Below are 22,928 nucleotides of genomic sequence, written 5' to 3'. Positions count from 1 at the left end.
GGTGATTGGATAAAGAAGAGGTGGCATATTTATACAATGGAATACTATTCAGCTATAAAAACGACAACATAATGCCATTTGCAGCAACACGGATTCTCCTGGAGAATGTCATTCTAAATGAAGTAAGCCAGAAAGAGAAAGAAAAATACCATATGAGATTGCTCATATGTGGAATCTAAAACAAACAAACAAAACATAAATACAAAACAGAAACAGACTCAGATATAGAATACAAACATGTAGTTGCTAAGGGGGTGGGGGGGAAGGGACACACTGGGATTTCAAATTGTAGAATAGATAAACAAGATTATACTGTATAGCCTAGGGAAATATATACAAGATCTTATGGTAGCTCACAGAGAAAAAAATGTGACAATGAATATATATATGTTCATGTATAACTGAAAAATTGTGCTCTACACTGGAATTTGACACAACATTGTAAAATGATTATAACTCAATAAAAAATGTTAAAAAAAATCTTTAATCCATTTTTCTTTCAAAGAAAAAAAAGAAAACAATATATGATGTTAAAGAAGACACAGAAAAAGACAAGAAAATAATTACCAAACAAATGAATCTTTAAAGACTGAATAAACAGAATTTTCAGATTGGCAGAAAGCAGTCTAACTATACATCTGATCTACATATAAATCAAGACTGAAAAACAACGATGGATTTAGAAGATTGAACTATACATAGAGGAAAGATCCATGCTGGTCTACCAGTATGCTTAGAGATCAAATCTTAGTACTTTAAGGATAAAATCACAGAACCCAATTAGATTCCTCTTGGTGCTACAGAAAAAGGAGCTGGATTAACCACACCAAAACACAGAAAGAGATGTGGTTAAATCATTTTACTCTATCACAGGAAAACGCTACTTAACTTTACTAATGCTTACAATTTATCTGAGAAGACAATTTCCAAAACATCTGTATTTTTATATAACTTACTTTAAACAAGGGACATTATCACGAAGCCCATCAGATGAACTGCTACTGGTGGAAGGGTGAGACTGAGGAGGGATGGGCTGAGGATTGGTACTCCCCACAGGTGTTGGCAAAGGTGGTGCCTGTTCACCCTCTGGGGATTCCACATCATTTATCTCATATAACAATCGAACTTCAAGCATCTGTCATAAAAGTAAGGCAATTTAGCTATAACTAAGCATTACTGTTCATTTTATTACAGTTCATACATACACACACGTATGCTACAGTGAAATGAGAATTTTTAATTGAAACATTTAGTGAGATTTCTAAAGGTAAGGATTTAGCAAAGAAAAAAATGCTTCTGACTCAGCTTTTAAAAAATGATTGTGTGTATGTGTGCAAGTACACATGTGCGCATTATGATTTTAGAATTTACTGTGCTCCTGTTAATACTAGAGTATGCTCACATACATATTAGTTTTCCTCAAATGAAACATACAATATATTTAAAGATTTAAATGTTCAGTAAGAAGATACACGTAAAATATGCCTTTTTTCACAAAAGACAGATGGCAATATAAATACTGAGGTGTTTTAAAACTGACTGTAAATAGTCTTTTAAATAATCTGAAAATTTTAAAATGTCAGGTATCTGACATTGAAAATAATTAAGGGGGTATTACCGGAATGACTTCTGTAATCACTTCTTGTTTGCTGAATCTATAAATAATGACATGAGCTGAAACTCCAGCTATGCACAGCATCCTACTTTCTGGACACCAGGAGATGATCTGAATGGCATACGGATCTTCATCTACAATGTCTGTGTTTGGCTTGTCATCTTTATTTCTTGACTTTTCAAATACTTTAGACGTCTTTAGTTTATATAATACTTGTAAAGTGACTAAAAAAAAAAGAAAAAATATTTTAGTTATCTTAATACAAAGAGAACAAATATAAGGTAATATTTAATCAGTCATACCATGTAAGATAAGTAGCCTATATTTTTTGAACCATGTTTTTATTCCTAGGTCTACATTTCTCTATTATTCTTTTCTATAATGCATTCATGTACTCATTGACCAAAAAAGATGTACTCATTGTATTCATTAAAAAAAAAATCACCATCATGATGAATTTAGATAACCTGAAAAAAGTGGATAACAAAAAGATTTTATTAAAAATGCATAAATATAATGAAAATAATAAAGAACATATTTTGTTTTATAAAATTATTTTCTACATATTTTCTCTCTGAAAGGTACCAATATTATCTAACATTTCTACATGAGGAAACACAATACACTCTCATTTAACTGGATTCTAATTGCAAACATTAGTCGTTCAAAGCACTTCTTGCTTTTTTCCTGTGTAACTATCATGTATTTTTCACAAAAACATCACAAACTTTTCTGACATAAGTTTAGAATCAGGCACTAAAATTACTCAACAAATTTCTGTTGATTTTAAATATATTCCTGATTCTTCTATCTCTGAGTTGGGAAGAGAAGGTTTAAAGAAATATTAAAGAAAAGATTAGAGTATTTCTGCTGAGAATTATTCTTGATTTACTAATTAATATCCTTAAAATATATTTAATCTATTATAAATTCTAAACTCACATACTTGATAAATCAGGTATTAAGTTTACAGCATATAAATTTCAAGTTAAATGTTGGTCATGCAATTATTACAAAACAGATTATATAAAAGCAATGATTGTACAGAATATAAGAAATAATATTCAAAATACTTACTTGCAGAAGCATCCCAGAACTTAATTGACCCATCAGCATGCCTGTGAAAAACAAATAAGTTAAGAATGTGTTGAAGAAAAAAAAATTACATTATTTCTCTGTATGAAATGAAATACACTGTTATTTTAAGTTAGTCACCAAAATGAGGAAAAAGGCATAATTTAGGGTAAATTGGCAGGTTCTATACAATAACTTATTTCTTATATTACAGCATAAAGAAAAGCACTACCTGCCCGATTAATGTTCATGTAGTCCTAATCATATTTAGTTATTATTGATTTATTAGGTGAGAACAGATTTTCTTACTTACCCTGTAATAATTATTTCTGAGTAACTTTGAGCACCCAAGCCCCAATTACCTCCATTAATGGGCCATTCCTATAAGAAAAGATTACTGTATTAAAACAATTTCCAAGCATACCATAATCTTCATGTATCTATATATCAATGACAACAGTAAACAACATACTTTGTTTCCAAAAAGGATTTGTTGTGTATTTTCTCTAGAAAAGGTATTGTCATCAAATACTCCAAGATGATAAATATAAAATACTGAAATGTAACAGTAAATACTAAAACTCATGTTCAATACCTTTTTGCTGTAACCTTGACGTTTCTGTCTAGCTCCAACAGAATAAAGTGCAGGAATAAGGTCCACAGGACAATCAGCAAAATATTCACAACATGTAACAGGGGATTCATGGATACTCAAAGGGTATGGATTTTCAAATATAGGATATCTTTAACAACAGGAAAAGAAGAATGTTAATTTAATGAATTATTACCTATGATTAATGCAACAATGAAAAATTTTAAAAGTAAACTTATCTAAGAATAAGCTATTCTATTTTATTCCTTTTATTCCTTATAGTTACATATATTTATATTTATATATATTATTTAGTTATAAACTATATAAATTATAAAATATATAAATTATATACATATTTATAGTTATTCTATATTCTAGGGATGTCACTTAGAAATAATGTTTTTAAATTCCTTTGCTCCATAATGGTCCTGTTTTTTTTAAAAAGAAAAAACACTATTACAGGTAGCACACACTAAGTTGATATGAATTTAGGAATGCCTTAAAGCAAGGTAAATAATACTGTTCACTTATAATTCAGGGTTTCTCAATATCAGTACCATTCACATCTTGGACCAGATAATTCTTTACTGTGGGGGACTGTCCTGTGCATTGTGGATATTTAGCAGCGCCCCTCCCCTCAATAGAAGAAGTCTACACAGACGCTCCCAACTATCATCTGGCAGGGCAAAATTGCCCCCAATCGAGAAACACTGAAATACTGAATGGGTAAACTCATTTAAAAATCACATTTAATGTTTATCTCTCAGGAAATACAAATAAGTAATACAATGTTCTTTTATTAAAAAAATACGTAAGTAAACATACTATCATCCAAGTTAGAACAAGCAGAATATGGGAAATACCACAAAAAGCTCAAAGGAGCTATGGTGAGAATTTACAGATCAGATATGATAATCTGTGGTTAAAAAAGAATAGGAAAAGCTTGAAGAAGAAAAGAAGGCTGACTTTGAAAGTTACGTGGATTTTTGATGGCAGTGAAGCAAGTGGAGTGTTTCAGTTGTTGGGGGCTACATAAGACAAGACATGGAAGTGTGATGTTTATTTAACACACACAGTTCAGTTTTTCTAGGGAACAGGCAACAGACTGGAATTGTACCCTGAATTCCTTCTTTGTAGAGCAGCGGGCTGAGAAACTGTTTTTAAATAAGAAATAAAGAACCATAATGGTTTAAAAAAGAGAGTAACAAGATTGATGCTGCTTGTAAAATTACCTGGCAGTGGTATTCATGACACACTGCAAAAGAGACTGAATATGGGTGGAGAGACTACAAGAGTTTTGATCTGGAAGTAAACTGCGAGGGGAGTAATTTTGGTCATGCTGATTTTGTGTGCTCCCTGGGTATCCAAGTATTAGGTTGAATCATATATGATACTTCAACAAATTCTGACTTAAAAATGGATTTTCTATATGAGCAACATAACAGAGAAATTTGGTAATGAGAAATGTGTACCTGTAGTCCTCAAAGAAGGTCAAAGTTATGGATATAAATGTAGAATTATCAAAGAAGTGAAATAGTCAATTCTACACTAAAAAGAATCATTTTTCACTATATACTAAAGTAATTGCTTACCAAATTTTATTTCTTACCCATTTTGTGCAAGATCTATAAGTACTAAATCCTTTTCTAGTAGAACAACTACAGCATATGGTTCTTGAAAATCTGGAATAGGGAAAACAATGAATGAACAATATGCAAAAGGACAGCAAATTAGTTAACAAACATTTCTTGCTTGGTTTTTATTTTATTTTGTTCCATTCTCTCAAGCATTCAACATTCTGATCTCGTACTTCATATAACTTAAAGCCAGTATGTTTTAAATGAGATAAATCTATACAATAACTCATAAAAATTATTTCAGTTTTGTAAAGATGAACTAGACAAGAAGCTCACAGTAACTTCCACAGTATTGCAAATTCCAAGACAGGACATGAATAACAAGTTCCAAATTTAAATTTAATACCCATAAAAACAAGTCTCCTTATTGGATCTCATGAGAACCCATTACAGTACTACTATAATATCATAATCGCTTTCTTGGGTATTCTCTATGTGCATATTAGCTATAAAATGCATTACATACTTATATTTTAATTAGCTTCAAATAAAGTAAAAAAAAAGATCCCGTTGAATTCCTCTTGAAATAAAATATGCCAGTTGTTATGGTTAATTTCATGTGTCAACTTGTCTTCCCGATGGTACCCAGCAGTTTGGTTAAATACAAGTTTAGATGTTGCTGTGAAGGTATTTGTTATATATGATTAACATTTAATTCAGTAGACTCTGAGTAAAGCAGATTATTTTAGATAATGTGGGTGGGTCTCATCCAATCAGCTGAAGGCCTGAAGAGCAAAGACAGGTTTTCTGAAAAAAGTAATTTTGCCTCACAATGGCAAAGTTTGCCTGAGTTTCCAGCCTTCAGAATTCAGACTCAAGATTGCAACATCAAACTTTTTCCTGAATTTTCAGTCTATAGTAAGTTTTCACAGTTCCTTAAAATGAATTCATATTCTCTCTCTCACTCTCTCTCTAAAATCTCCTACTGGTTCTGTTTCTCTGGAGAACTATAACTAATACACTAGTAGTTTAGAGGATTTTTAAATGTTTCTTAATGCGGACAGTTTTGTTTATCCTTCAAAGGCACTTACTATTAACACATAATATTAAATAGATAAAATTTATTAAACAAAATTAACTTCCAAAATGAAATAAAATTTGCAGAGTTATAAAGGCAGCAGCTCTCCCCTAGAAGAATTAGCACAACAGGATAAGGAAACTACTTAGATAACATATAGGTCTTTGCTCTGAATAACAGATATTTACAGAGAATGAGTTTGAAGGACACAGAGCTTACCATTTGGGTATGGTGTTTCACAGAGTGTTAGAAAATCAACAATTGAATAGTCCATTTCTAGCACTGCAGTACTTTTCCCATGCATAACTGTTAAGCAAGGTCTTCTTCCTACAGTGTCATATGACAAACCTCCTGACAAAATAATAAAGGGTTCCCTGGAAATAAAATACATAGATAGGATTATAAATAGCATAGTGGAGACTATTTTCTTGCTCTATCATAACTTTTTTGTTTAGTGAAATAATGAAATCTTAAATTTTAACATTTTATGCATCATTTAATTGAATACTCACTGTGGATTTTTTAATTGTATTAGATAAGACCCAGGTGAATTCTGGAAAATTAATCTATAGTAAGAATTCAACACTGATCACATTTGACTTTCATACCTCCTTTTGATCCCCCTATTTTTTTCCTTTATACTCTTTATAAAATTGTCAAAAAATTCTCTGGGTTTCTGCTGGTAAGTCTTTTAAAAGTACTGCCATTATTTCCAATCACAATAACCTGACCTTCTCAACAGAAGTTGTAAGAGAGAATGATCATGCCCTAAGGCATCCGTTGTATGTAATGAATTAACTTCCCATTGATGCATCAAGAGTGTACTAGCTACAAATTACCCTAGAGAAAACCAAGAAAATGGTCACTCAAACCATCTTCTGTATGGGCTTAATTCTCTCCTGGAACCTTGGCTGGTATGCTCTCAAACTACACCTCCCACGCCCGTCTAACCCCTTCTGATGAGTCCTATAACTCTGCCTCCCTATTAGTCATTATTAAATTTAGTGATTAATCTAGATCTACTTTTAAAAAGCTGCATATCTAAATATGCAACAAAGAAAACCAAACTAAATATCCTTTCATATGTTTTGGTCTGTGAACTTCTTTATCTTTAACTCGCCTGTTCATTTTTTTGTCCATGGTTTTATTGGATTAGTATAACAGTGCTCTCATGCCTAGTCTAGACACACCGTGACAAGTATGATGAAGAGAACAGAGTGATGTGCTGCATGTGAGGGAGGGGTTACTATAAGAGAACAGTCAGGAAAGGCCCCTAAAGTAAGGATAGATGAGCTGGCATCAGAATGAAGAGGAGCCAGCCATTCACAGATCCTGGGTTGGAGCTGAGAAGGATATACATTCTATACTGCAGGAATAACCACTATAAAGACCCTAAGTCAAGAATGAGTTTGGCAGATCTGAGGAGCTAAAAGGCCAGTGTGGCTCCAAGACAGTGAGTGAAGCAATACGTGTTAACAGATGACACAACCCCCAATCTTGCAAACATATCCTGTTTACACTGTTAGGAGCTCAAAAACCCGTCTCCTCCATTTCATTCTCACAATTACTTCTGCATTATTTCTGGCCCTAGTAACTTACAGCTTATATTATTACAATACTATTAGGTTTCTCAATGCCTGAGATATATAGACTGCCCTCTCATTTTCTGTTGGACTAATTCCTATTTCTCCTTTAAAACTCAGTCTAATCATTATCTCCTCAGAAACACTTTTCCTGGCTGAGTTGAGTGCCCTTCCTGTGTTCCCAGGCACCCTTCACATACCTCTTTTCAACATTTCCACACTGTATTGTCATTTTTTATATACTTTCCATTTGTATTGTCATCTCCTTCAGGACACAGAATGGTATTTTACTTCTGTACTCTGAGGCCCTAGCTAGGTATCCAGCCCCCAGAGTGTTTGTCAAGTACATTTTAAATACCACTAGACCTACTGCTTAGCTGGTCACTGGTGCTAGACTTACTGACTCAGAAATGTGGCAGGAGGGGCCCAGCATCTCAGGTGGTTTCAGCAAGTTCCTTCCAAGTTTTTTCAGATGAAGATATGCCATTCTATTTCAGAGTTAACACTTAACTATGTATTTGGTGGGCAGAACTGTATCTTAGCTCTTGAGAGCTACCAGGTAACAAGTATCTTAAATTTACCACTCGAATCCCAGTGCTTAACACAAAGTCGAAACACACACAGATTATTGAGTGAATCAATAGATAACTGTTGATTTTTATGAGACACTATATCAAATTTCTAAGATTCTCAGTTCACATTTCAAACATAAATTGTGATTATCCAATTTAAACAGTCTAAGGGAAATCTGCGCAGCTATGATCTTGTATTTGGTGTTAAGCTGTCTACTTTTCAGGTAAAAGTTACAAGTTTAGTTTCTGCTGATTATATGTCAATTATTATAATAGGTTCACCTGGATACGGTTACAGTGAAAAATAAAAATAGAGTGGAAAAAAAAATAAACGCACACTCAAAAAGTAATAATGAATTCCTTCAACTAAGTTTTTTGAGCATCAAATCAAAATGGAATACTCAAAAACAAAAGTTTCAAAAGTGTGAATGTTTAATTTAGGGGCCAGGAAGCAAAAAAGAAAATTAAATTGAAAATATCAGAAGATGTATTAAAAGCACTCGTCTAATCATATAATGTCACAGTTTTGAACAATGCTTCTCAAACTATCTGTGGTCAAGAACTATCTAAGACAATGTTTAATACACTGGCAATCCACACTTTTGTAAGAAAAACAAAAACTAAATGTGTATGTAGATGCTGCAGCAATGTCAAACAACACTAAAGTTTCTACACTCTCACTCTTTATTTCTGGACTTATTTTGTCTCAGACCAGTTAGCAGACTGGAACCATTCATGAATCACACTTTCAGTAGCACAAGTCTGGAACATGGGAAGTTGAGTCTCCTAGTGATGGATACTACCTGACAGCCTATCATTATCAGGCAAAAATGTGAGGATGTCATTGAGGATCTCACCCCACACCCCTCACACTCTGTGGAGTTCAATCAGAAACCACAGAACTCTTCAGCTGGGCCTGTCTGGATAGAGAGAACAACTTTTTGAGAAAAAGAGAACTAATGCTTAGTTATGAGAAGTTTTCATCAGGGTACTATTTGAGTGAACAGAGAAATACCTGGGTACCACAAGAATAGATCACTATGATAATGAAATGACACAAAAACTTGCTTAACTGCTCCTATAAACTGAAAATTTCTGAACCTTAATAACTTTAGAAGAATTACAGTACTCTCTTGTAGCCAATAAAGGCTGAGAACCATAACAGAAGCTAGTATGATGAAGTTGCCAACTGCATGGCAACACAACTTTCTCAACCTGTACTTTGCAGGACAGAGCATCAGTTGTAGTGTGAAGTTAACAGAAAGCAAAATAAGCAGTGAGCATCAACATGGTAAATCCATGAGATAAAGATACAGTTTAGTAGACCTAGCCTAAACATACAAATTCCACAAAATTTATGTTTTGGGATCTCAGTCTACTACAGTTTTTACATGCAGACCGGTTAGGATGCATGAGATTTATAAGTACACAACAGCAATTCATATTAGTCCACTACTTTGGTTCTTTCTAGTATCGATACGTATATAAGAATTTAACTATGTAACAACTAGGTGCTTTTTTTCTGAAAAAGAAATCTATACTCTTTAATGTACTCTCTGCCATATGGAATTAACTTGTGATCAAATGGACTGTATATGAGGTTCACAGTGTTACAAATATGATTTCAAAGCTTATCTATTAAATAAATTTCAAAATCATTGACTGTAGATAAGGTCTTACATGGATTTGATCCTCGTGCTCTAGAAAGATATAATCTAAATTACACAAGCTGATATCAATATATATTATAAACATCCAAGTCAAAGTACTAGCATAATCAGTGAACTACCATTAAAATATTCAGTCTATGTGCAGATCACAAGTGAAAGGATTTCAGGTAAAAAATGTAGATTAGGATGCAAAATGATGGGAAATCTATCCTTAAATTAGCTTGAACAAGCCATAAAGCTTTAAGAATGCACCAGAGAACTGATTTAGATGATGAAGGAAGCAGATACTAAAAAAAAAAACAACTGTAGGAAAGCTCAGAATGAACTTTAATAGTAGGAAAAGGAGAATGAATAAACTAGAGGCAGTATAAGAAGGGGATATCTGAATAGCTTTAACAAATACATTACAATTTTGAAAATAATTAGGTATGAAATAAACCTGTGTATTTTAATAAATAACACATATTCAAAACTACAAGATTTTAAATTCTATTTTAGGATTTCAGAAATGGAAAAATTGTTACCAAGTGGATATCAACCACTAACATATTAATTTTATTAAATTCATCAGATAGTTTCTAGATACAAGGGCACAGACAAGCATATGAATAATTTCTTGTCCCTGTCAAAACATAAAAGCTTAGCTGGACAATTGCTTACAAAAAATTAAATTGGAAAATTTCTAATCATTGCTGCTTTGCCTGCAGATACAAACAAATTTAACTTCAACCCCTTATGATAGCAAGCTGCCTCCATTAACAGCAGTCATTTCACACTGTGGTTAGAGAATTTCAGATCATTCTGAAGCATAAATGCTGATTTTTAAGGTAGTGAGTTAATAAAACAAAGTCATCCCACATTAATGAGACTGATGAAATTATTATATTTTATGCTCAGTTCTATAAAGTATGCTTTCAAAAAGCAATGTGGCAATTTGTCAAGATTTATAAAAATATTTTATCTCCAAAATTTTACCACTGGAAATTTGGCAAAGAAATAGTATAACAGTAAAAATCTTCTGTCGAACTCTCTATAATTTCAAGAGAGAGAATATGTTCACTACATATAGTATCTATAATGTTAAAAATCTGATTATAATATCAAAAAACCTAAATGCTCGACAAGAGGGAGGTATGTCTGAGTAAACTACACAGCCCTTGAGATTAATTATTTTAAAAAACTGATAAAAACTATAATACTTTAGACTCATTAAGTAGAAAAAAATACCAAACTGAATATGTTTTAGGAATATAATTAAGTAAAAATGGGTATGTATCTGAAAAAAGACTTAGGGAAAAATGAACAAATGAAAAAAATTGTTTTAGAATAGTGGAGTTACATACAGGTCCTATGCTTTTCTTGTTAGGAGTTTATATAATGTTAGGCATTTTTAAAAAAAACCTAGATTTTTCCAAAACCAGATCAGAGAATAAGATAATAATTGTTGTTAAAAGTGAAATATAATATTTATGACTAATTAAACGTTTTTAAAGTGTATTTTTCCTGTGAAATACCATGAAACTATTATTTTTAATTTGCAGTTTTTAATGTCATTTTTAATGTCATTTCCATATTTGTCACTACACCTTGTATTAAAGTACTGCTAAAATGTAGCTTATGCTGAAAAGTTTTCTGCTTCCTAGGTCACTCAAGAATAACTATACAAATTAAGGTAAGATATTATTATGATTCATCCATTCAACAAGCATCCTACTGAGTGCTTAATATGTGCTGGTCACTGCAGCAGGGGTCAAGAATTCTCATTTTCCATCATTTAATTTCCCCACGTCACTCCCACCTTCAGCCAGCACACTCCTCTCTATCACACCTTTCACTCTTGTCATCTACTTTACCTACTTCAATGATCTATTTCAGGACCTAAAGCCTATCTCAATCCTAAGATTTCTGGTTGTGTGGCCAAAAAATTTTTCTAGAAGAATGGATCATATAATCATACATGACAATGCTTTCAGTACTTAAGAAAGTTATCTTCTCTACCTGTACTTTGGTTTCACCATGAGAAACCCACTCTAAAACTTTCTTCCCAAATTACTTCATTTTCAGTGTCGCCTATTGCAAAGTCTCTTCCTTTTCTGCCATTAGTCATATGGAAGTCTTCCCTAATTCAAAGTAAAAATAAAAATCTGTCTTACTCTTCTTGATGACATATAATTGCTACTTATATCTACTGCTGAATTCACTAAATACGTGTTCTAAATGAGTGTTTTCCATTTCTTTCTTTTAATGACCCTAAATCCTGGCTCATGTTTGAAATGATGCTAATAGAGTACCCTTATAAATTAATCCTTCCTATAATATATGTCTTCTAACCTTTCTTCTGTTATCATTCTAATCAATCTTTCTATAGAAGCAAACAATGCTTACTTACTCTCTTCTACAAACACTTCCAGAACTTGATACCCTGGGTTTCCTACTCTTTTCCCCCAGTTTAGAATCTACTAATTTTCCTTTCTACATCCTTATGTAGTGTCTTCAAGATAAAATACCAGTGCTGGGAGCCTTGGTGCTAACGGGTTCTCGGCTGTCAGGGAACCAGTCTCCATGTGCTCCTTTTTCTTATACTCAAGCAACATCACCTCCAGCAACCACCACTGGTTAAATATACTTCAAGGGCTTAGTACACGTTTACTTTCAACAAAGTTAAAAGTAAAAGGTAAAACTTGCTAATGATATAAAAACAGATTTACGTATCAGCAGACAATTAAACATGTGATACTGATTTTAATTTAACAGTAATGAATTAAAGCTAATATAGGAAGAAACCTAAAAGTTAGAGAGATCTTAGCACTTTAAATTGATAGAAGGCATGGACAAAACCCAATCTTGAGCATACACTTAATATAGCTACTAAATGAAGTATTCTGAGATCAGAAGACAGAACTACCAATCTAGCAGTCTCAGTTTTCTAGCTATATGGGATTAAACATAATAGCACTAAGGCACTGCAAGTCAAACTTTTCTTAAAATCAAGAAAGTGAATGAAACTTATCCTAGTTAGGTATGAGGTTTGAAGAATAAGGGAGAACATGTTCTAGTTTTGAGAGAATGAAAATAATACAGATAAATCTGGGGTGGGTCATAAGAATTTTTCTGAAGATGGTGATACAATGAGAATTAGCCAATTTAAGATCGAAACTTGCTGTCCAATGTAGTAAAAGTAACATGAAAACAGGGAAGGTTATCTGATGAGGCATTTGAAATTTTTAGAGTCCATGGACTCAAAGAGGTCTTTTCACATTAGATGCAATTAAAAATAAATCTACTTGTGGATTTTTCCTCAACAGTGAGTGTAAGGTCAAGTGCAATGACCACAAACAGATACCATAAAACCAGACTTGGACTTCATCAAATCAGAATTAAATTTGCAGCCTGGAAGCAATCCATGAGGCTCTCCAGTCCTGAGTAGCTAGGGTTACTTGCATTATGTTATCCAGTCTGTTAGAAGGCAGAGACAGATGTCTCGGCTCACATTAGTGTCATTACTTGTATTGAGTATGATTTAATATTACATTTAAAAAGATGATCTGATAAACTAGCAAATTTAAAAGAGAATACAGTTCCGAGTGAACTGAGTGACTTGTGAACCATTAGGATGATCTCAGGTTATCTGTGAGAATGTCAGTACCCTGAGTAAAAGCTCTAGATCTGGAGTCACCTGGGCTTAAATTCCAGCTCTGTTACTTCGTGGGGCAGTTTAAGCTCTCTATGACTCATTGTATAACCCTGTACAAAGAGAATAAAAGTACCCAAATCATAGTGCTGTTACACGAAAATTATGAAAGATAATGCATTCAACTTGCATAGCAGAATACTGGCATATTGCAAGTAAATAATGGATGTTCACTCCTTTCGTTTCTGAATGTGAGTGTGCTCTCCAATTGAGTTTCTCTTGTTGTTGTTATGGCTTAGCAAGAATTGAGATGGAGGAGAGACAATGAATATGGAATATTTGCTAAGTAATATTTTGGTGGCAAGAGAACAGAGAAAAGCATGAGAAAAGACAATACAAACATTCTTATTGATGTAAAGACTATTACCAAAACATTGTTCTCAGTGATAAACATATCTGTGAATATACTAAAGGTGAATTTCTTTATCTGAAGTTTCAGCAAGAAGTTTAGCAGAGCAACTGTTGCTGGGAGATCTGCAGGTCTGAGTATAATATGGATTGGTGGTTAATGTGAACAGAAAGTAGGATTCACTAAAGGCAGTGGTAGAGTGCAGTTTAGAGCACAGACTTAATTAAATCTGAGCTCTTCTGTTTGTGAGCTGTATGACTTTGGGCAAGTTACTCTACCTCTCTGCTTCAGTTTCCTCATCTGTAAGATAAAAATACCTGCCTCACTGGGTTGTTGCTAAGATTAAATATGTGTAAAGCACTTAGTGTCTAGCAGCACGCATCTACTAAGCGCAGCCTAAGTGTTAACAGGTATAATTACGTAAGAACAATCTATAGTCAAGGAGGATAAAAAATCATATGAGAGCATGTGAGCATATGTGAGCGCGTGTTCTGGAGAAATAACTTTGTGCACAAGGGAGTTTGTTTTTGGGCTTCTGAGAGTTAGAATTCTCTCACTGGAAACACAGCCTTGATAGTCGTGAAGGAAACTCAGTGGTAGCAAGTTTGTGTTACTGAAATAGACCTTTAGGTATTTTCAGAACCAGGGTATCATGAATGCACTGAGTTTTTACTGCAGTCTGTTTTTCTTATATTCTTATATAGGTAATCCACCTACAGCTTTTAGGACACATATAAAATTAAAGAAATCACCATATCTACTGAACTACTTGAAAACAAATTCTGGCCCAGGGGTAGGGATGGGGTAGAACAAGGGGATAAACAAAAGCCTAACAACTTTTCCTTAAAGGTTAACTTAAACATATCATGTATGTGTACATGTGTGCACATCAAGGGTCAGCAAACACGGCCTGCTGCCTGTTTCTCTACAGGATGCAAACTAAGAATGATTTTTAAATAACTGAAAAAAAATTGCACAAAAGAATATTTAATGATACATGGAAACTATAGGAAATTCAAATTTCTGAGTCCATAAATAAAGTTTTATTGTAACACAGCTGCATTCATTCATTGATGAGTTGTCTGCAGCTGCTTTGGGGTGATAGTGGCAGAGTTGAACAACAGAAGAGATCCATATGGCTTATAATCCTAAAATATTTAGTCTCTAGCCCTGTATACAAAAGGCTTGTCAAAGCATTATTACGACACAAGGGACTAAATTAATCTCTTAGATGTGCTTCTCCAAATGTAACTAAATTGCCATATTTGACTGTGACAATATTCACTTACAGGTTCCCCAATAGAGATGCTTCACCCCCAACCTGGTGATTCTTTGAATGGTGGCCTGCTTAAGAGAAACAACTTCTAATGTTCTCTAGTGCAAAACTCTAAGCAGTTCAACTGAATACCTGTTTAAAAACTTGAACCCACCCAGAATTGCTTCTTATTGAAAATCTGGTCCTGCCTGCAACTTCTTATGCAGTCTACTAGTGAAACGAAAGTGCTGAAGTAGCGGAGAATGGGAACTGGCATTTATCAAACACCTGGCATGTGCCAAACATATTATTTCTTTTGAGGTATTCACAACAGTTTTATCAAGTGGGAATTATTACCCCTGTCTCACTGAAGTAAGGACAGAGGTTGAGAAGGTTAAGTAACTTGCTCAAGATAAAGTAAGTGGCAGAACTAGGATTCAAACCTAAGTCTAATGATCCAAAACCTTTGCTATCTTCACTAAATTAAGGGCTTTCAAATATGATCATGACTCACAGTAAGAAGTACATTTTATTTCATGACACAGTATACAGACACATAAATACATAAAAGTGAACAGAAGTTTCATGAACCAATACTTATCCTTAAAATGTATGGTGCACTATTTCCTATGCTAGTGTTTAAGTTAAAAAATGATTTCACGACCAATTAATAGATCACTATCATCTGATGTTTGAAAAAATAAAATAAAACTACTGCACTAAATCATAGTGTTTCTTTCTCAGAATAAGATGATTCGCAATCTAGGGAAGAGTATTAATGAGGTTCTCTAGTTTTCATAAAGTCTGTTCAACCTTGCCACTTGTACATCTGCTTTATAAAAGCAAAATCAGAGAATAACTGCATTTTAGATATTTATAAGGGGTTATCAAATGACGTTTTGAGACAACTGATACATGAGACAATTGGTTTAAAGAGTGTGTTCCAAGCACTTTATATATATTGTTTAATCTTCATAACTCTACGAGGTAGATACTATTATTAGCCCTATGTTACAGATGAAGGCTTAGTTGATTTGCCAAAGATAGCACAGGAACGAACAGCTGAGAATTCAAACCCAGGTGGTCTGGCTCAAGAGTTCACACTCTAATCACTTGGCTCAAACACCACTGGCTGTAGGACTTCACAACTGAGTCACAGTTTTCCAAAGAAAACTGCTTCAACAGAAATGACTTATCATTTAACTTTTGACTTTTCATTAAGAACTGGTCATGTAAAGATTAGTTCCATATTTTAATAAGTGTTATTAAAATAATATAATACTTAAATTATCACTGTTCCCTATATAAGGGAAAATCTCATCTCTCCTGGTGCAGTATATGCTGTATTTTATTAGAAAATAAGAGTTACACAACATCTTGATTCCATTTTTTTTGTCAGAGTTTATCTGTTTAACAGTAACAGCTAGTTTATCATGAACAGATAACAGTTAATCTTCATGGCTGTGCTTTTCTATCCATCAGCCTAGCTTTCTCTTTCTTACATTCAATAACACTGTACAAGGACAATTAGAAGTGAGATGGGTATGTCCTATGCTTTCATCAAGTTGAATATTTAATGGAAAAGGCATGAATTAAACAAATAATTTCATTATTAATGACAAGTATAAGTTTCAGAAAGGAAAAATACAGCATGCTTTGGGAGTATATTACTGGGGGACACAGTCTAGTGTCAGGGCCAAGACATCCTTAGAAGTAGTGACATCTACGCTGAGCTATAAAGGATAAGAGGGAATCCTTCTGCCTTGAATGATTTCTAGGAAAAGAGAAGAAATGTAGAAGATCCTGTGCAGGGAAGGTTGCCTCTTCTAATAAAATCTGGTAATTTGCCAACAGAAAATGACAGAAAACATTCTGCTGGCACCTACCCAAGACACTTGCTAGGAATAGGAAAGGCTGAGAACTGCCGAGCTTACTTAATGGAGGGTGATTCTGCTCTAGGTGGGAGGGGTGGTGCAGCAATCTTCAATGCTGGCTACACACTAAATTCTGGGGAGCTATCTCAAGGAAATGGGTTATGGAGTGAGATAAAAAGAACTCATCAAATTTACTGAATATCCTATCCCAGGTGAAAAAAAAATGGAAAGCTAGAGAAGACTGTTGCTAGAGGGATAAACTGATCTATTTAATAAAATCTACAAATGCATACAGAAGAGCCAGACTTTTTTTTTCCCCCCATTTCTCATCTTACTAAAGGAAAAGAAAGTATCACTGTCATCCTAAAGAAACCAGGAACTCATAAATATTACCACTAGATAGGAGTGAAAATGGGAACAGGTAGAACACAGAGAGGCAAAAAAAATCTTCCCTGGACTTTTGTCTTTGTTGCCAACCAGTATTTCTTAAAATAAATACGTAATTCAGAAGACAACTAGTACAGTTAGTTTAAATGTTTAGACAATTCATTTCATGTTGTATCGTAAACACAGGTTTTTTTTTCTGGTACTCCATCACACCCCCTTTCACTGCATGCTTTCCTGTTTACGTTCCTTTGCCATAGGACAAGTACAGCAAACAGAAAGCAATTGGCAGTAGGAGATTTCTCGGAAAAATAAGGGCAACCATTTATAGAAAGCTTATTATGTACCAGGCACTCTGTGAAATGTTTTGAACACATGATTATCTTAATTCATCACAACAACCTCTGACCTATTATGACATTTATGTCATAAATGAGGAAACTGAAGCACAAAGAAGTCAAATAACTCTGTGCCAAAGGTAGCACAGGAGGGATGCCACAGTCAACTAAACACGTGCTACTCCTCTTGGAGATCATCCAGCCTTTTGTCTGAACACAGATATCTTCTGGATTCCAGAGAAAGGCTAAAGAGAATCAAGGAAAAACAACAGCAATCTTATGATTCTTCAGCCCACTGTCTTTTCTCAAGTGAGAAAAAAGGCTTAATTGAATTAGACGGGGAGAATAGATTAAAAAAGGCAAGTAGGTCAGTTATAACACCAGTGGTTATAAACTCATATATAAAAAATATACCAGTGGTTCTAAGCTTTAGTGTGCATCAGAATCTCCTGTAGATCTAGTTAAAACAGATTGCTGGGCTCTACCCACAGACAGAGTTTCTGATTCAGTGGGCGTGGGGTGGATACTGAGAATTTGCATTTCTAACAAGGTCTCAGCTAATGCTGCTTGCCTACGGACCACAATTTGAGAACCACTGCACTGTATATACTACATAAAGTCACTCTCCTTCCTAGGTCTAGTAAATAAAACCACACACCTCTCCTAAGGAGCTAGGACATAAATAAAAGGGCTCCTTTACAGGTTAAAAAGATGTGGAATTTTTAAAAAAACATCAAATTTTTTCCTTTATTATAGTTTTAAGTATAACATTTGGTACATACTAAAAATATATGTAAGAAATGCAAATTGTAAAAACCATACAAATCTTATACCTACTTCACAGCAGCAATCAATGTCTTCAACATACAACTGACAAACTTCCTTTAATATTAAACTGTATTTATTTTGGTAGTTGCCAATTATTCTTATAATAAGATTTAATTTTCAAAGGACACATATAACTTTCATAATTAACACATATAGTACAAATAGGTTAAGGTTTAAATCTTTTTTTCTTCATTGCTTATTCCACAATTTTCACTAGTGAATAAACATTACTATTACTGAAACGAATCTAACAGAACATATCAAGTTTGACAATAAAAATAATTCAAACTTTTCCAAGATATTTTGTAAAACTACTAAAGACAGAACACAAATACTTTACATTCTCAAATTATCAATTTTAGTTATTTTGTTAAATAAAGAAAGCATAAAACTTAGGACTGGGCTGGACCATTCTAAAGTAGGCTTTCAAAAATAATGATAAAATAGCCTTCAGTGCTATCTGAGTAATTACATACAATAAATATTGTCAATGAAGTAAAATCTTACCCAGATCTAGTCGTTTTGAATTCCACCTTGAGGATAGGTTTGCATGGTTCTGGCTTCTTCCCATCCTTTAACTGTTTTCCTAAAATATATTTTCCTGCATTAAATTCTAAAATTCTAAGTTACTCTAAATTCTTATACATTGATAGTTTATAAAATGAGATATAATGAAATCTACCATGAAACACTTTAAAGTGATTTTGAGAGAAGTATTTAATACAAAATAAGATATTTTAAATGATCAATTTACTGCTTGAAATTCAGTGCTAAAAAGTAAATAAAATGAATTAACTTGTCAACAATTATGTGATAAAAATTCTAATAAGAGAAATTCAGTCTTTCCCATGTTTTTAATTGAAGATAAGCAAAATAGAATTTCAATTTGCTAAATGGATTCAAGTTTTAAAATAGCTTATTTAAGAAATATAATTCTAAATCATATTTTCACCTAAAATGACAGGCTGTAAAATTAATCCTTTTGTTAGTAAATTCATTTATATTTATTCTCCTAAAGTAAAATCCATCCATTGTATGTCCAAAAGACTGCTAAAATAAACCAACCTCTATAAAATCTGTCAGAAACTCATATTGTCAAAGAATTTTGATTATTTTAAAAAAGGTTGATTTCTGTTATCTATTTCTACATGTTCATTGTATTAACAGTATAGAAAAATTAAAGAAAATTAAATGTGTTATTCCCATTTTTTATGAGATTAATCAGTCTCAATATTATTATATTATTCGTGGAGAACACAAACACACACCCCACCCCAACACCTTTTATCTTCTTTCCCAGTGTTTTTCCCCCACAGTAAATAGTTCATTCTAACATACTTTGAATTTTCTTTGTTTGTTGTTTGTCTCACCAATAAAAATATAAATTCCATGACAGCAAAGGTTTTTAAGTGTGTATGTGTTTTCTGTTGACGTACCTGTGATGACAAACATTATTTGGCATATGGGGCACTCAATAACCATTTAATAAGTGAATAAATTAATGTTTTTCCTTAGGATTAATTCCTAGAAAAGGGATATTTGGGTTGAACTGTATTCCCAGAAACCAGAAAGTGTAATATAGTACTTTGCCATACCTTTACCAAACAGTGCTTTTTTTTTCCCCCCTGATTTGGTAAGTGGAAAGGATATCTCATTTTAATTTGTATGGTTTTAATAACTAACTGTGAAAATTCTTAGGCTTTCTGGTCATCTGAATTTCTTCTTTTAAAAATAGTTTTTATCTTTTACCCATGCTTCTTTGTTATCTTCTTTATATTTAAAAATAAATGTATTATTCAAAGGTCATTAATGTTGCATCTATGTGTTACAAAATCTTGCTACAGTGTCATTTGTGATTCAATTTTTAGACATTTAAAAAAATTGCACAGAATTATACATTTAAATAATCAAGTCTATCAGTCTTCATCATGTTTTCATTTAAGAAAACTTAAAATCCTAAAAATGAATTCTTCCAAAATTCATTTACAAATTTAATGTAATTAGAATTCCAACAGCGTTTCTTGGACTTAGGCAAAATGAGTTTAAAGTTCATGTGGTGGACTCAATGTCTATGAATAGCTAAGGAAACTGAAAAAGGAGACTGACTTTCAGGATGACAAAGAGAGACCTTCATGAACTCACAAAAACTGAAATGCTAGCAAAACACCTAAAGTTAATCACTTCAGAACTCTGGAAATTAACCAAAGTCACAAGATGAGTGGAACACTGTCTACTCAGTGGAAATGGCTGAACCTTGGTGAGACAGAGGTAAGTGCGGTGTTCGGATGAAGGGCTATTCCCATTCCCCTTGCTCCCAGCTCAGTGGATGGTGCCATGAAAAGGTAACAGCATCAGTCAACAGAGGACTGAAGTTTCCTTGCAGTTCCTTAAGAGAAGTTTCCAGGGCACAATCAATATTTTGTCCCAACTTGCAGCTCCCTGAAAAACTCTATTCTCAAGGTGTTGTGACAATTTCATTTGACACAAGAGACACCAGTTCAGGAAGACAAAGGCCCTACTTCCAGGGCATCACAGAAATAACATAGCAATCTGCTGGCAATATTACAGCTGCTGGAGGCTGTGGCTTCAGTTGAGGCAAGTAAGAGCCTAGGAAGGAATTTTTTTTTAAGTCCTGAAGAAACAGACATACTCCTGGGTATCTAAAAAACCGTACACATGTGCAAGGCTGTGTGCATGCCCAGGAAAGACCTGGGAAAAGGAGAAGGCCCCAGTCATGCATCTCTGGCCAACTCTGAGACCCTCACTAAACAGGTAAGTAAAAAAAAAAAAAAAAAAAGTAAAATGAGCTACAATACCACTGCTGGCAGGAATACTGGAAAGGAGGTATTCATATTGGCTGGTAAAAATGTGAAGGATATAGCCTTTGTGAAAAGCAATTTGAGAACATTTATTAAAAAGAGAAGTATGCAAAACTAGTCAATTTTGAGGATTCCACTCTTAAGCATTTGTTACACAGAAACAAAAGGATCAATTCCTATCAAATACATATGGAAAGGTAACAGCAGCACAATTTGTAGTGATTAAAAACTGAAAATAAGTGAATGCCCATTAATCTGGAATGGCTGAATAAACTGAAAAATAATGAGACAAACAGCTGGCTTCTGTTACATGACTATTCAGATGAAGGAATTAGAGCCACGCCAGATGACGTGGAGGGATTTTCCTCAAGTACAGATTAAGAAAAGCAAGATGCAATAAAGACTAATATAATTCTATTGTATGTAAAAGAATGGCCTAAGAATCCCCTATGTTTGTATATTTGTGTAAGTAAATATAATTTTAGAAAAATATACGTTTTGGAACAACACTTATAAGATTTTTGACATAACTTAACTCGTGGGGCAGGAAAGGGGATTGGGCTGCAAATGTGGGGGAAGATTAACGGAGAAGAGACTGGTATGATGTGATTCCATTTATGTGTAATGACATGCGTATGTGAATGGAAAAAAACTAGCAGTTTTTTCTGTCACTCACTCACCACTTTCGTTTCATGGTTAGGAAGTTCTTCTCCACATCAGTATCATTTATAGATTTTTTTTTAATTTCCTGGTAATTGCTTTATAGTTTTACATTTATTACATTTAATTCTTTTCTGAAGTACATTTTCGTGTAGGGAAGGTATTTTTTCTCTAATAATTTCAGTACTATTTGTATAGGTCTATTGAGCTGTAACTGCTAGACAATAAAGTGCACGTATTTAAAGCGTACGACGTGGTAAGTTGTGATAAATGTACGCACCTGCCAGCATTATTATTGAATCATCAGTTTCCCACTGATACGAAATGTTACATTTATTACATTAAATTTTTATAAATACACACCTGTCAACTGGTATTAGAGCATCTAATCATGCCTTAAGATCCTAAGGAAACAAGTTTTCCCCTCTTTATATGGAAAATGATGGTGTGATGAATCTGGAACCTCTGGCATCCTAATTTACAAGAACTAAGTCACCAGTAATAGAGTGAAGCCGAACATATCAAGGGAACCAGAAAGAACTGCCAGGGCAGAAGACTGGTTTCTTGAGGGAGAGGGGATTGAGGAATAAAGAAAGATATGGAAAAAAGGATGCTTAAATCTTAAAAGTAGTCCCTCATGCTGTACAAGGAACAAAGTAAGAATTTCAACTTCTATTTCCAGCTGTCCAGAGAAACATGACCTTTCAGTGCAGAATTTGAATGTCTGCTCTAAAGAAGATCAGCACCAGGCCTTTACCCTTCTGCCACCCAAAGTTCTAACAGGAGTGTCAGACTGACATAACTTGGGATTACAGATGCAGATTTTACATTTATTTAAAAATTATTTTGTTGTATGCATTTTATTTTAAGAAGTAAAATAATTACTCAGCTATAATTCAATTTAACTTATTTCCGTATTTACCACCAATCTTCCAGTGGCTGGAACAATTTTAAAGAAGGGCACCT

At 33.6% G+C, this 22,928-nt stretch overlaps 1 protein-coding gene across 9 annotated transcripts in view; it reads right to left on the bottom strand.

The window, feature by feature from the left end:
* The window catches only part of STXBP5 (syntaxin binding protein 5), a 151,272-nt gene that overhangs the window by 61,931 nt on the left and 66,413 nt on the right, over positions 1–22,928 (bottom strand). For all 9 annotated transcript variants that reach the window (XM_072965999.1, XM_072966001.1, XM_072966003.1 and 6 more), the window contains exons 9-16: positions 18,991–19,069; positions 6,159–6,313; positions 4,894–4,966; positions 3,285–3,432; positions 3,003–3,070; positions 2,693–2,733; positions 1,619–1,839; positions 957–1,135 (exon numbers count right to left, since the gene is read on the bottom strand). In XM_072965999.1, coding sequence (XP_072822100.1) covers positions 957–1,135; positions 1,619–1,839; positions 2,693–2,733; positions 3,003–3,070; positions 3,285–3,432; positions 4,894–4,966; positions 6,159–6,313; positions 18,991–19,069 — 964 coding nt within the window. The remainder of the gene's footprint in view (positions 1–956; positions 1,136–1,618; positions 1,840–2,692; positions 2,734–3,002; positions 3,071–3,284; positions 3,433–4,893; positions 4,967–6,158; positions 6,314–18,990; positions 19,070–22,928) is intronic.

The sequence above is a fragment of the Vicugna pacos genome, chromosome 8, assembly GCF_048564905.1.
Source record: "Vicugna pacos chromosome 8, VicPac4, whole genome shotgun sequence".
In the NCBI taxonomy this organism is placed as follows: domain Eukaryota; kingdom Metazoa; phylum Chordata; class Mammalia; order Artiodactyla; family Camelidae; genus Vicugna; species Vicugna pacos.
The sequence above is the reverse complement of the archived record's forward strand: the minus strand, read 5'-3'. Positions and strand labels throughout refer to the sequence as shown.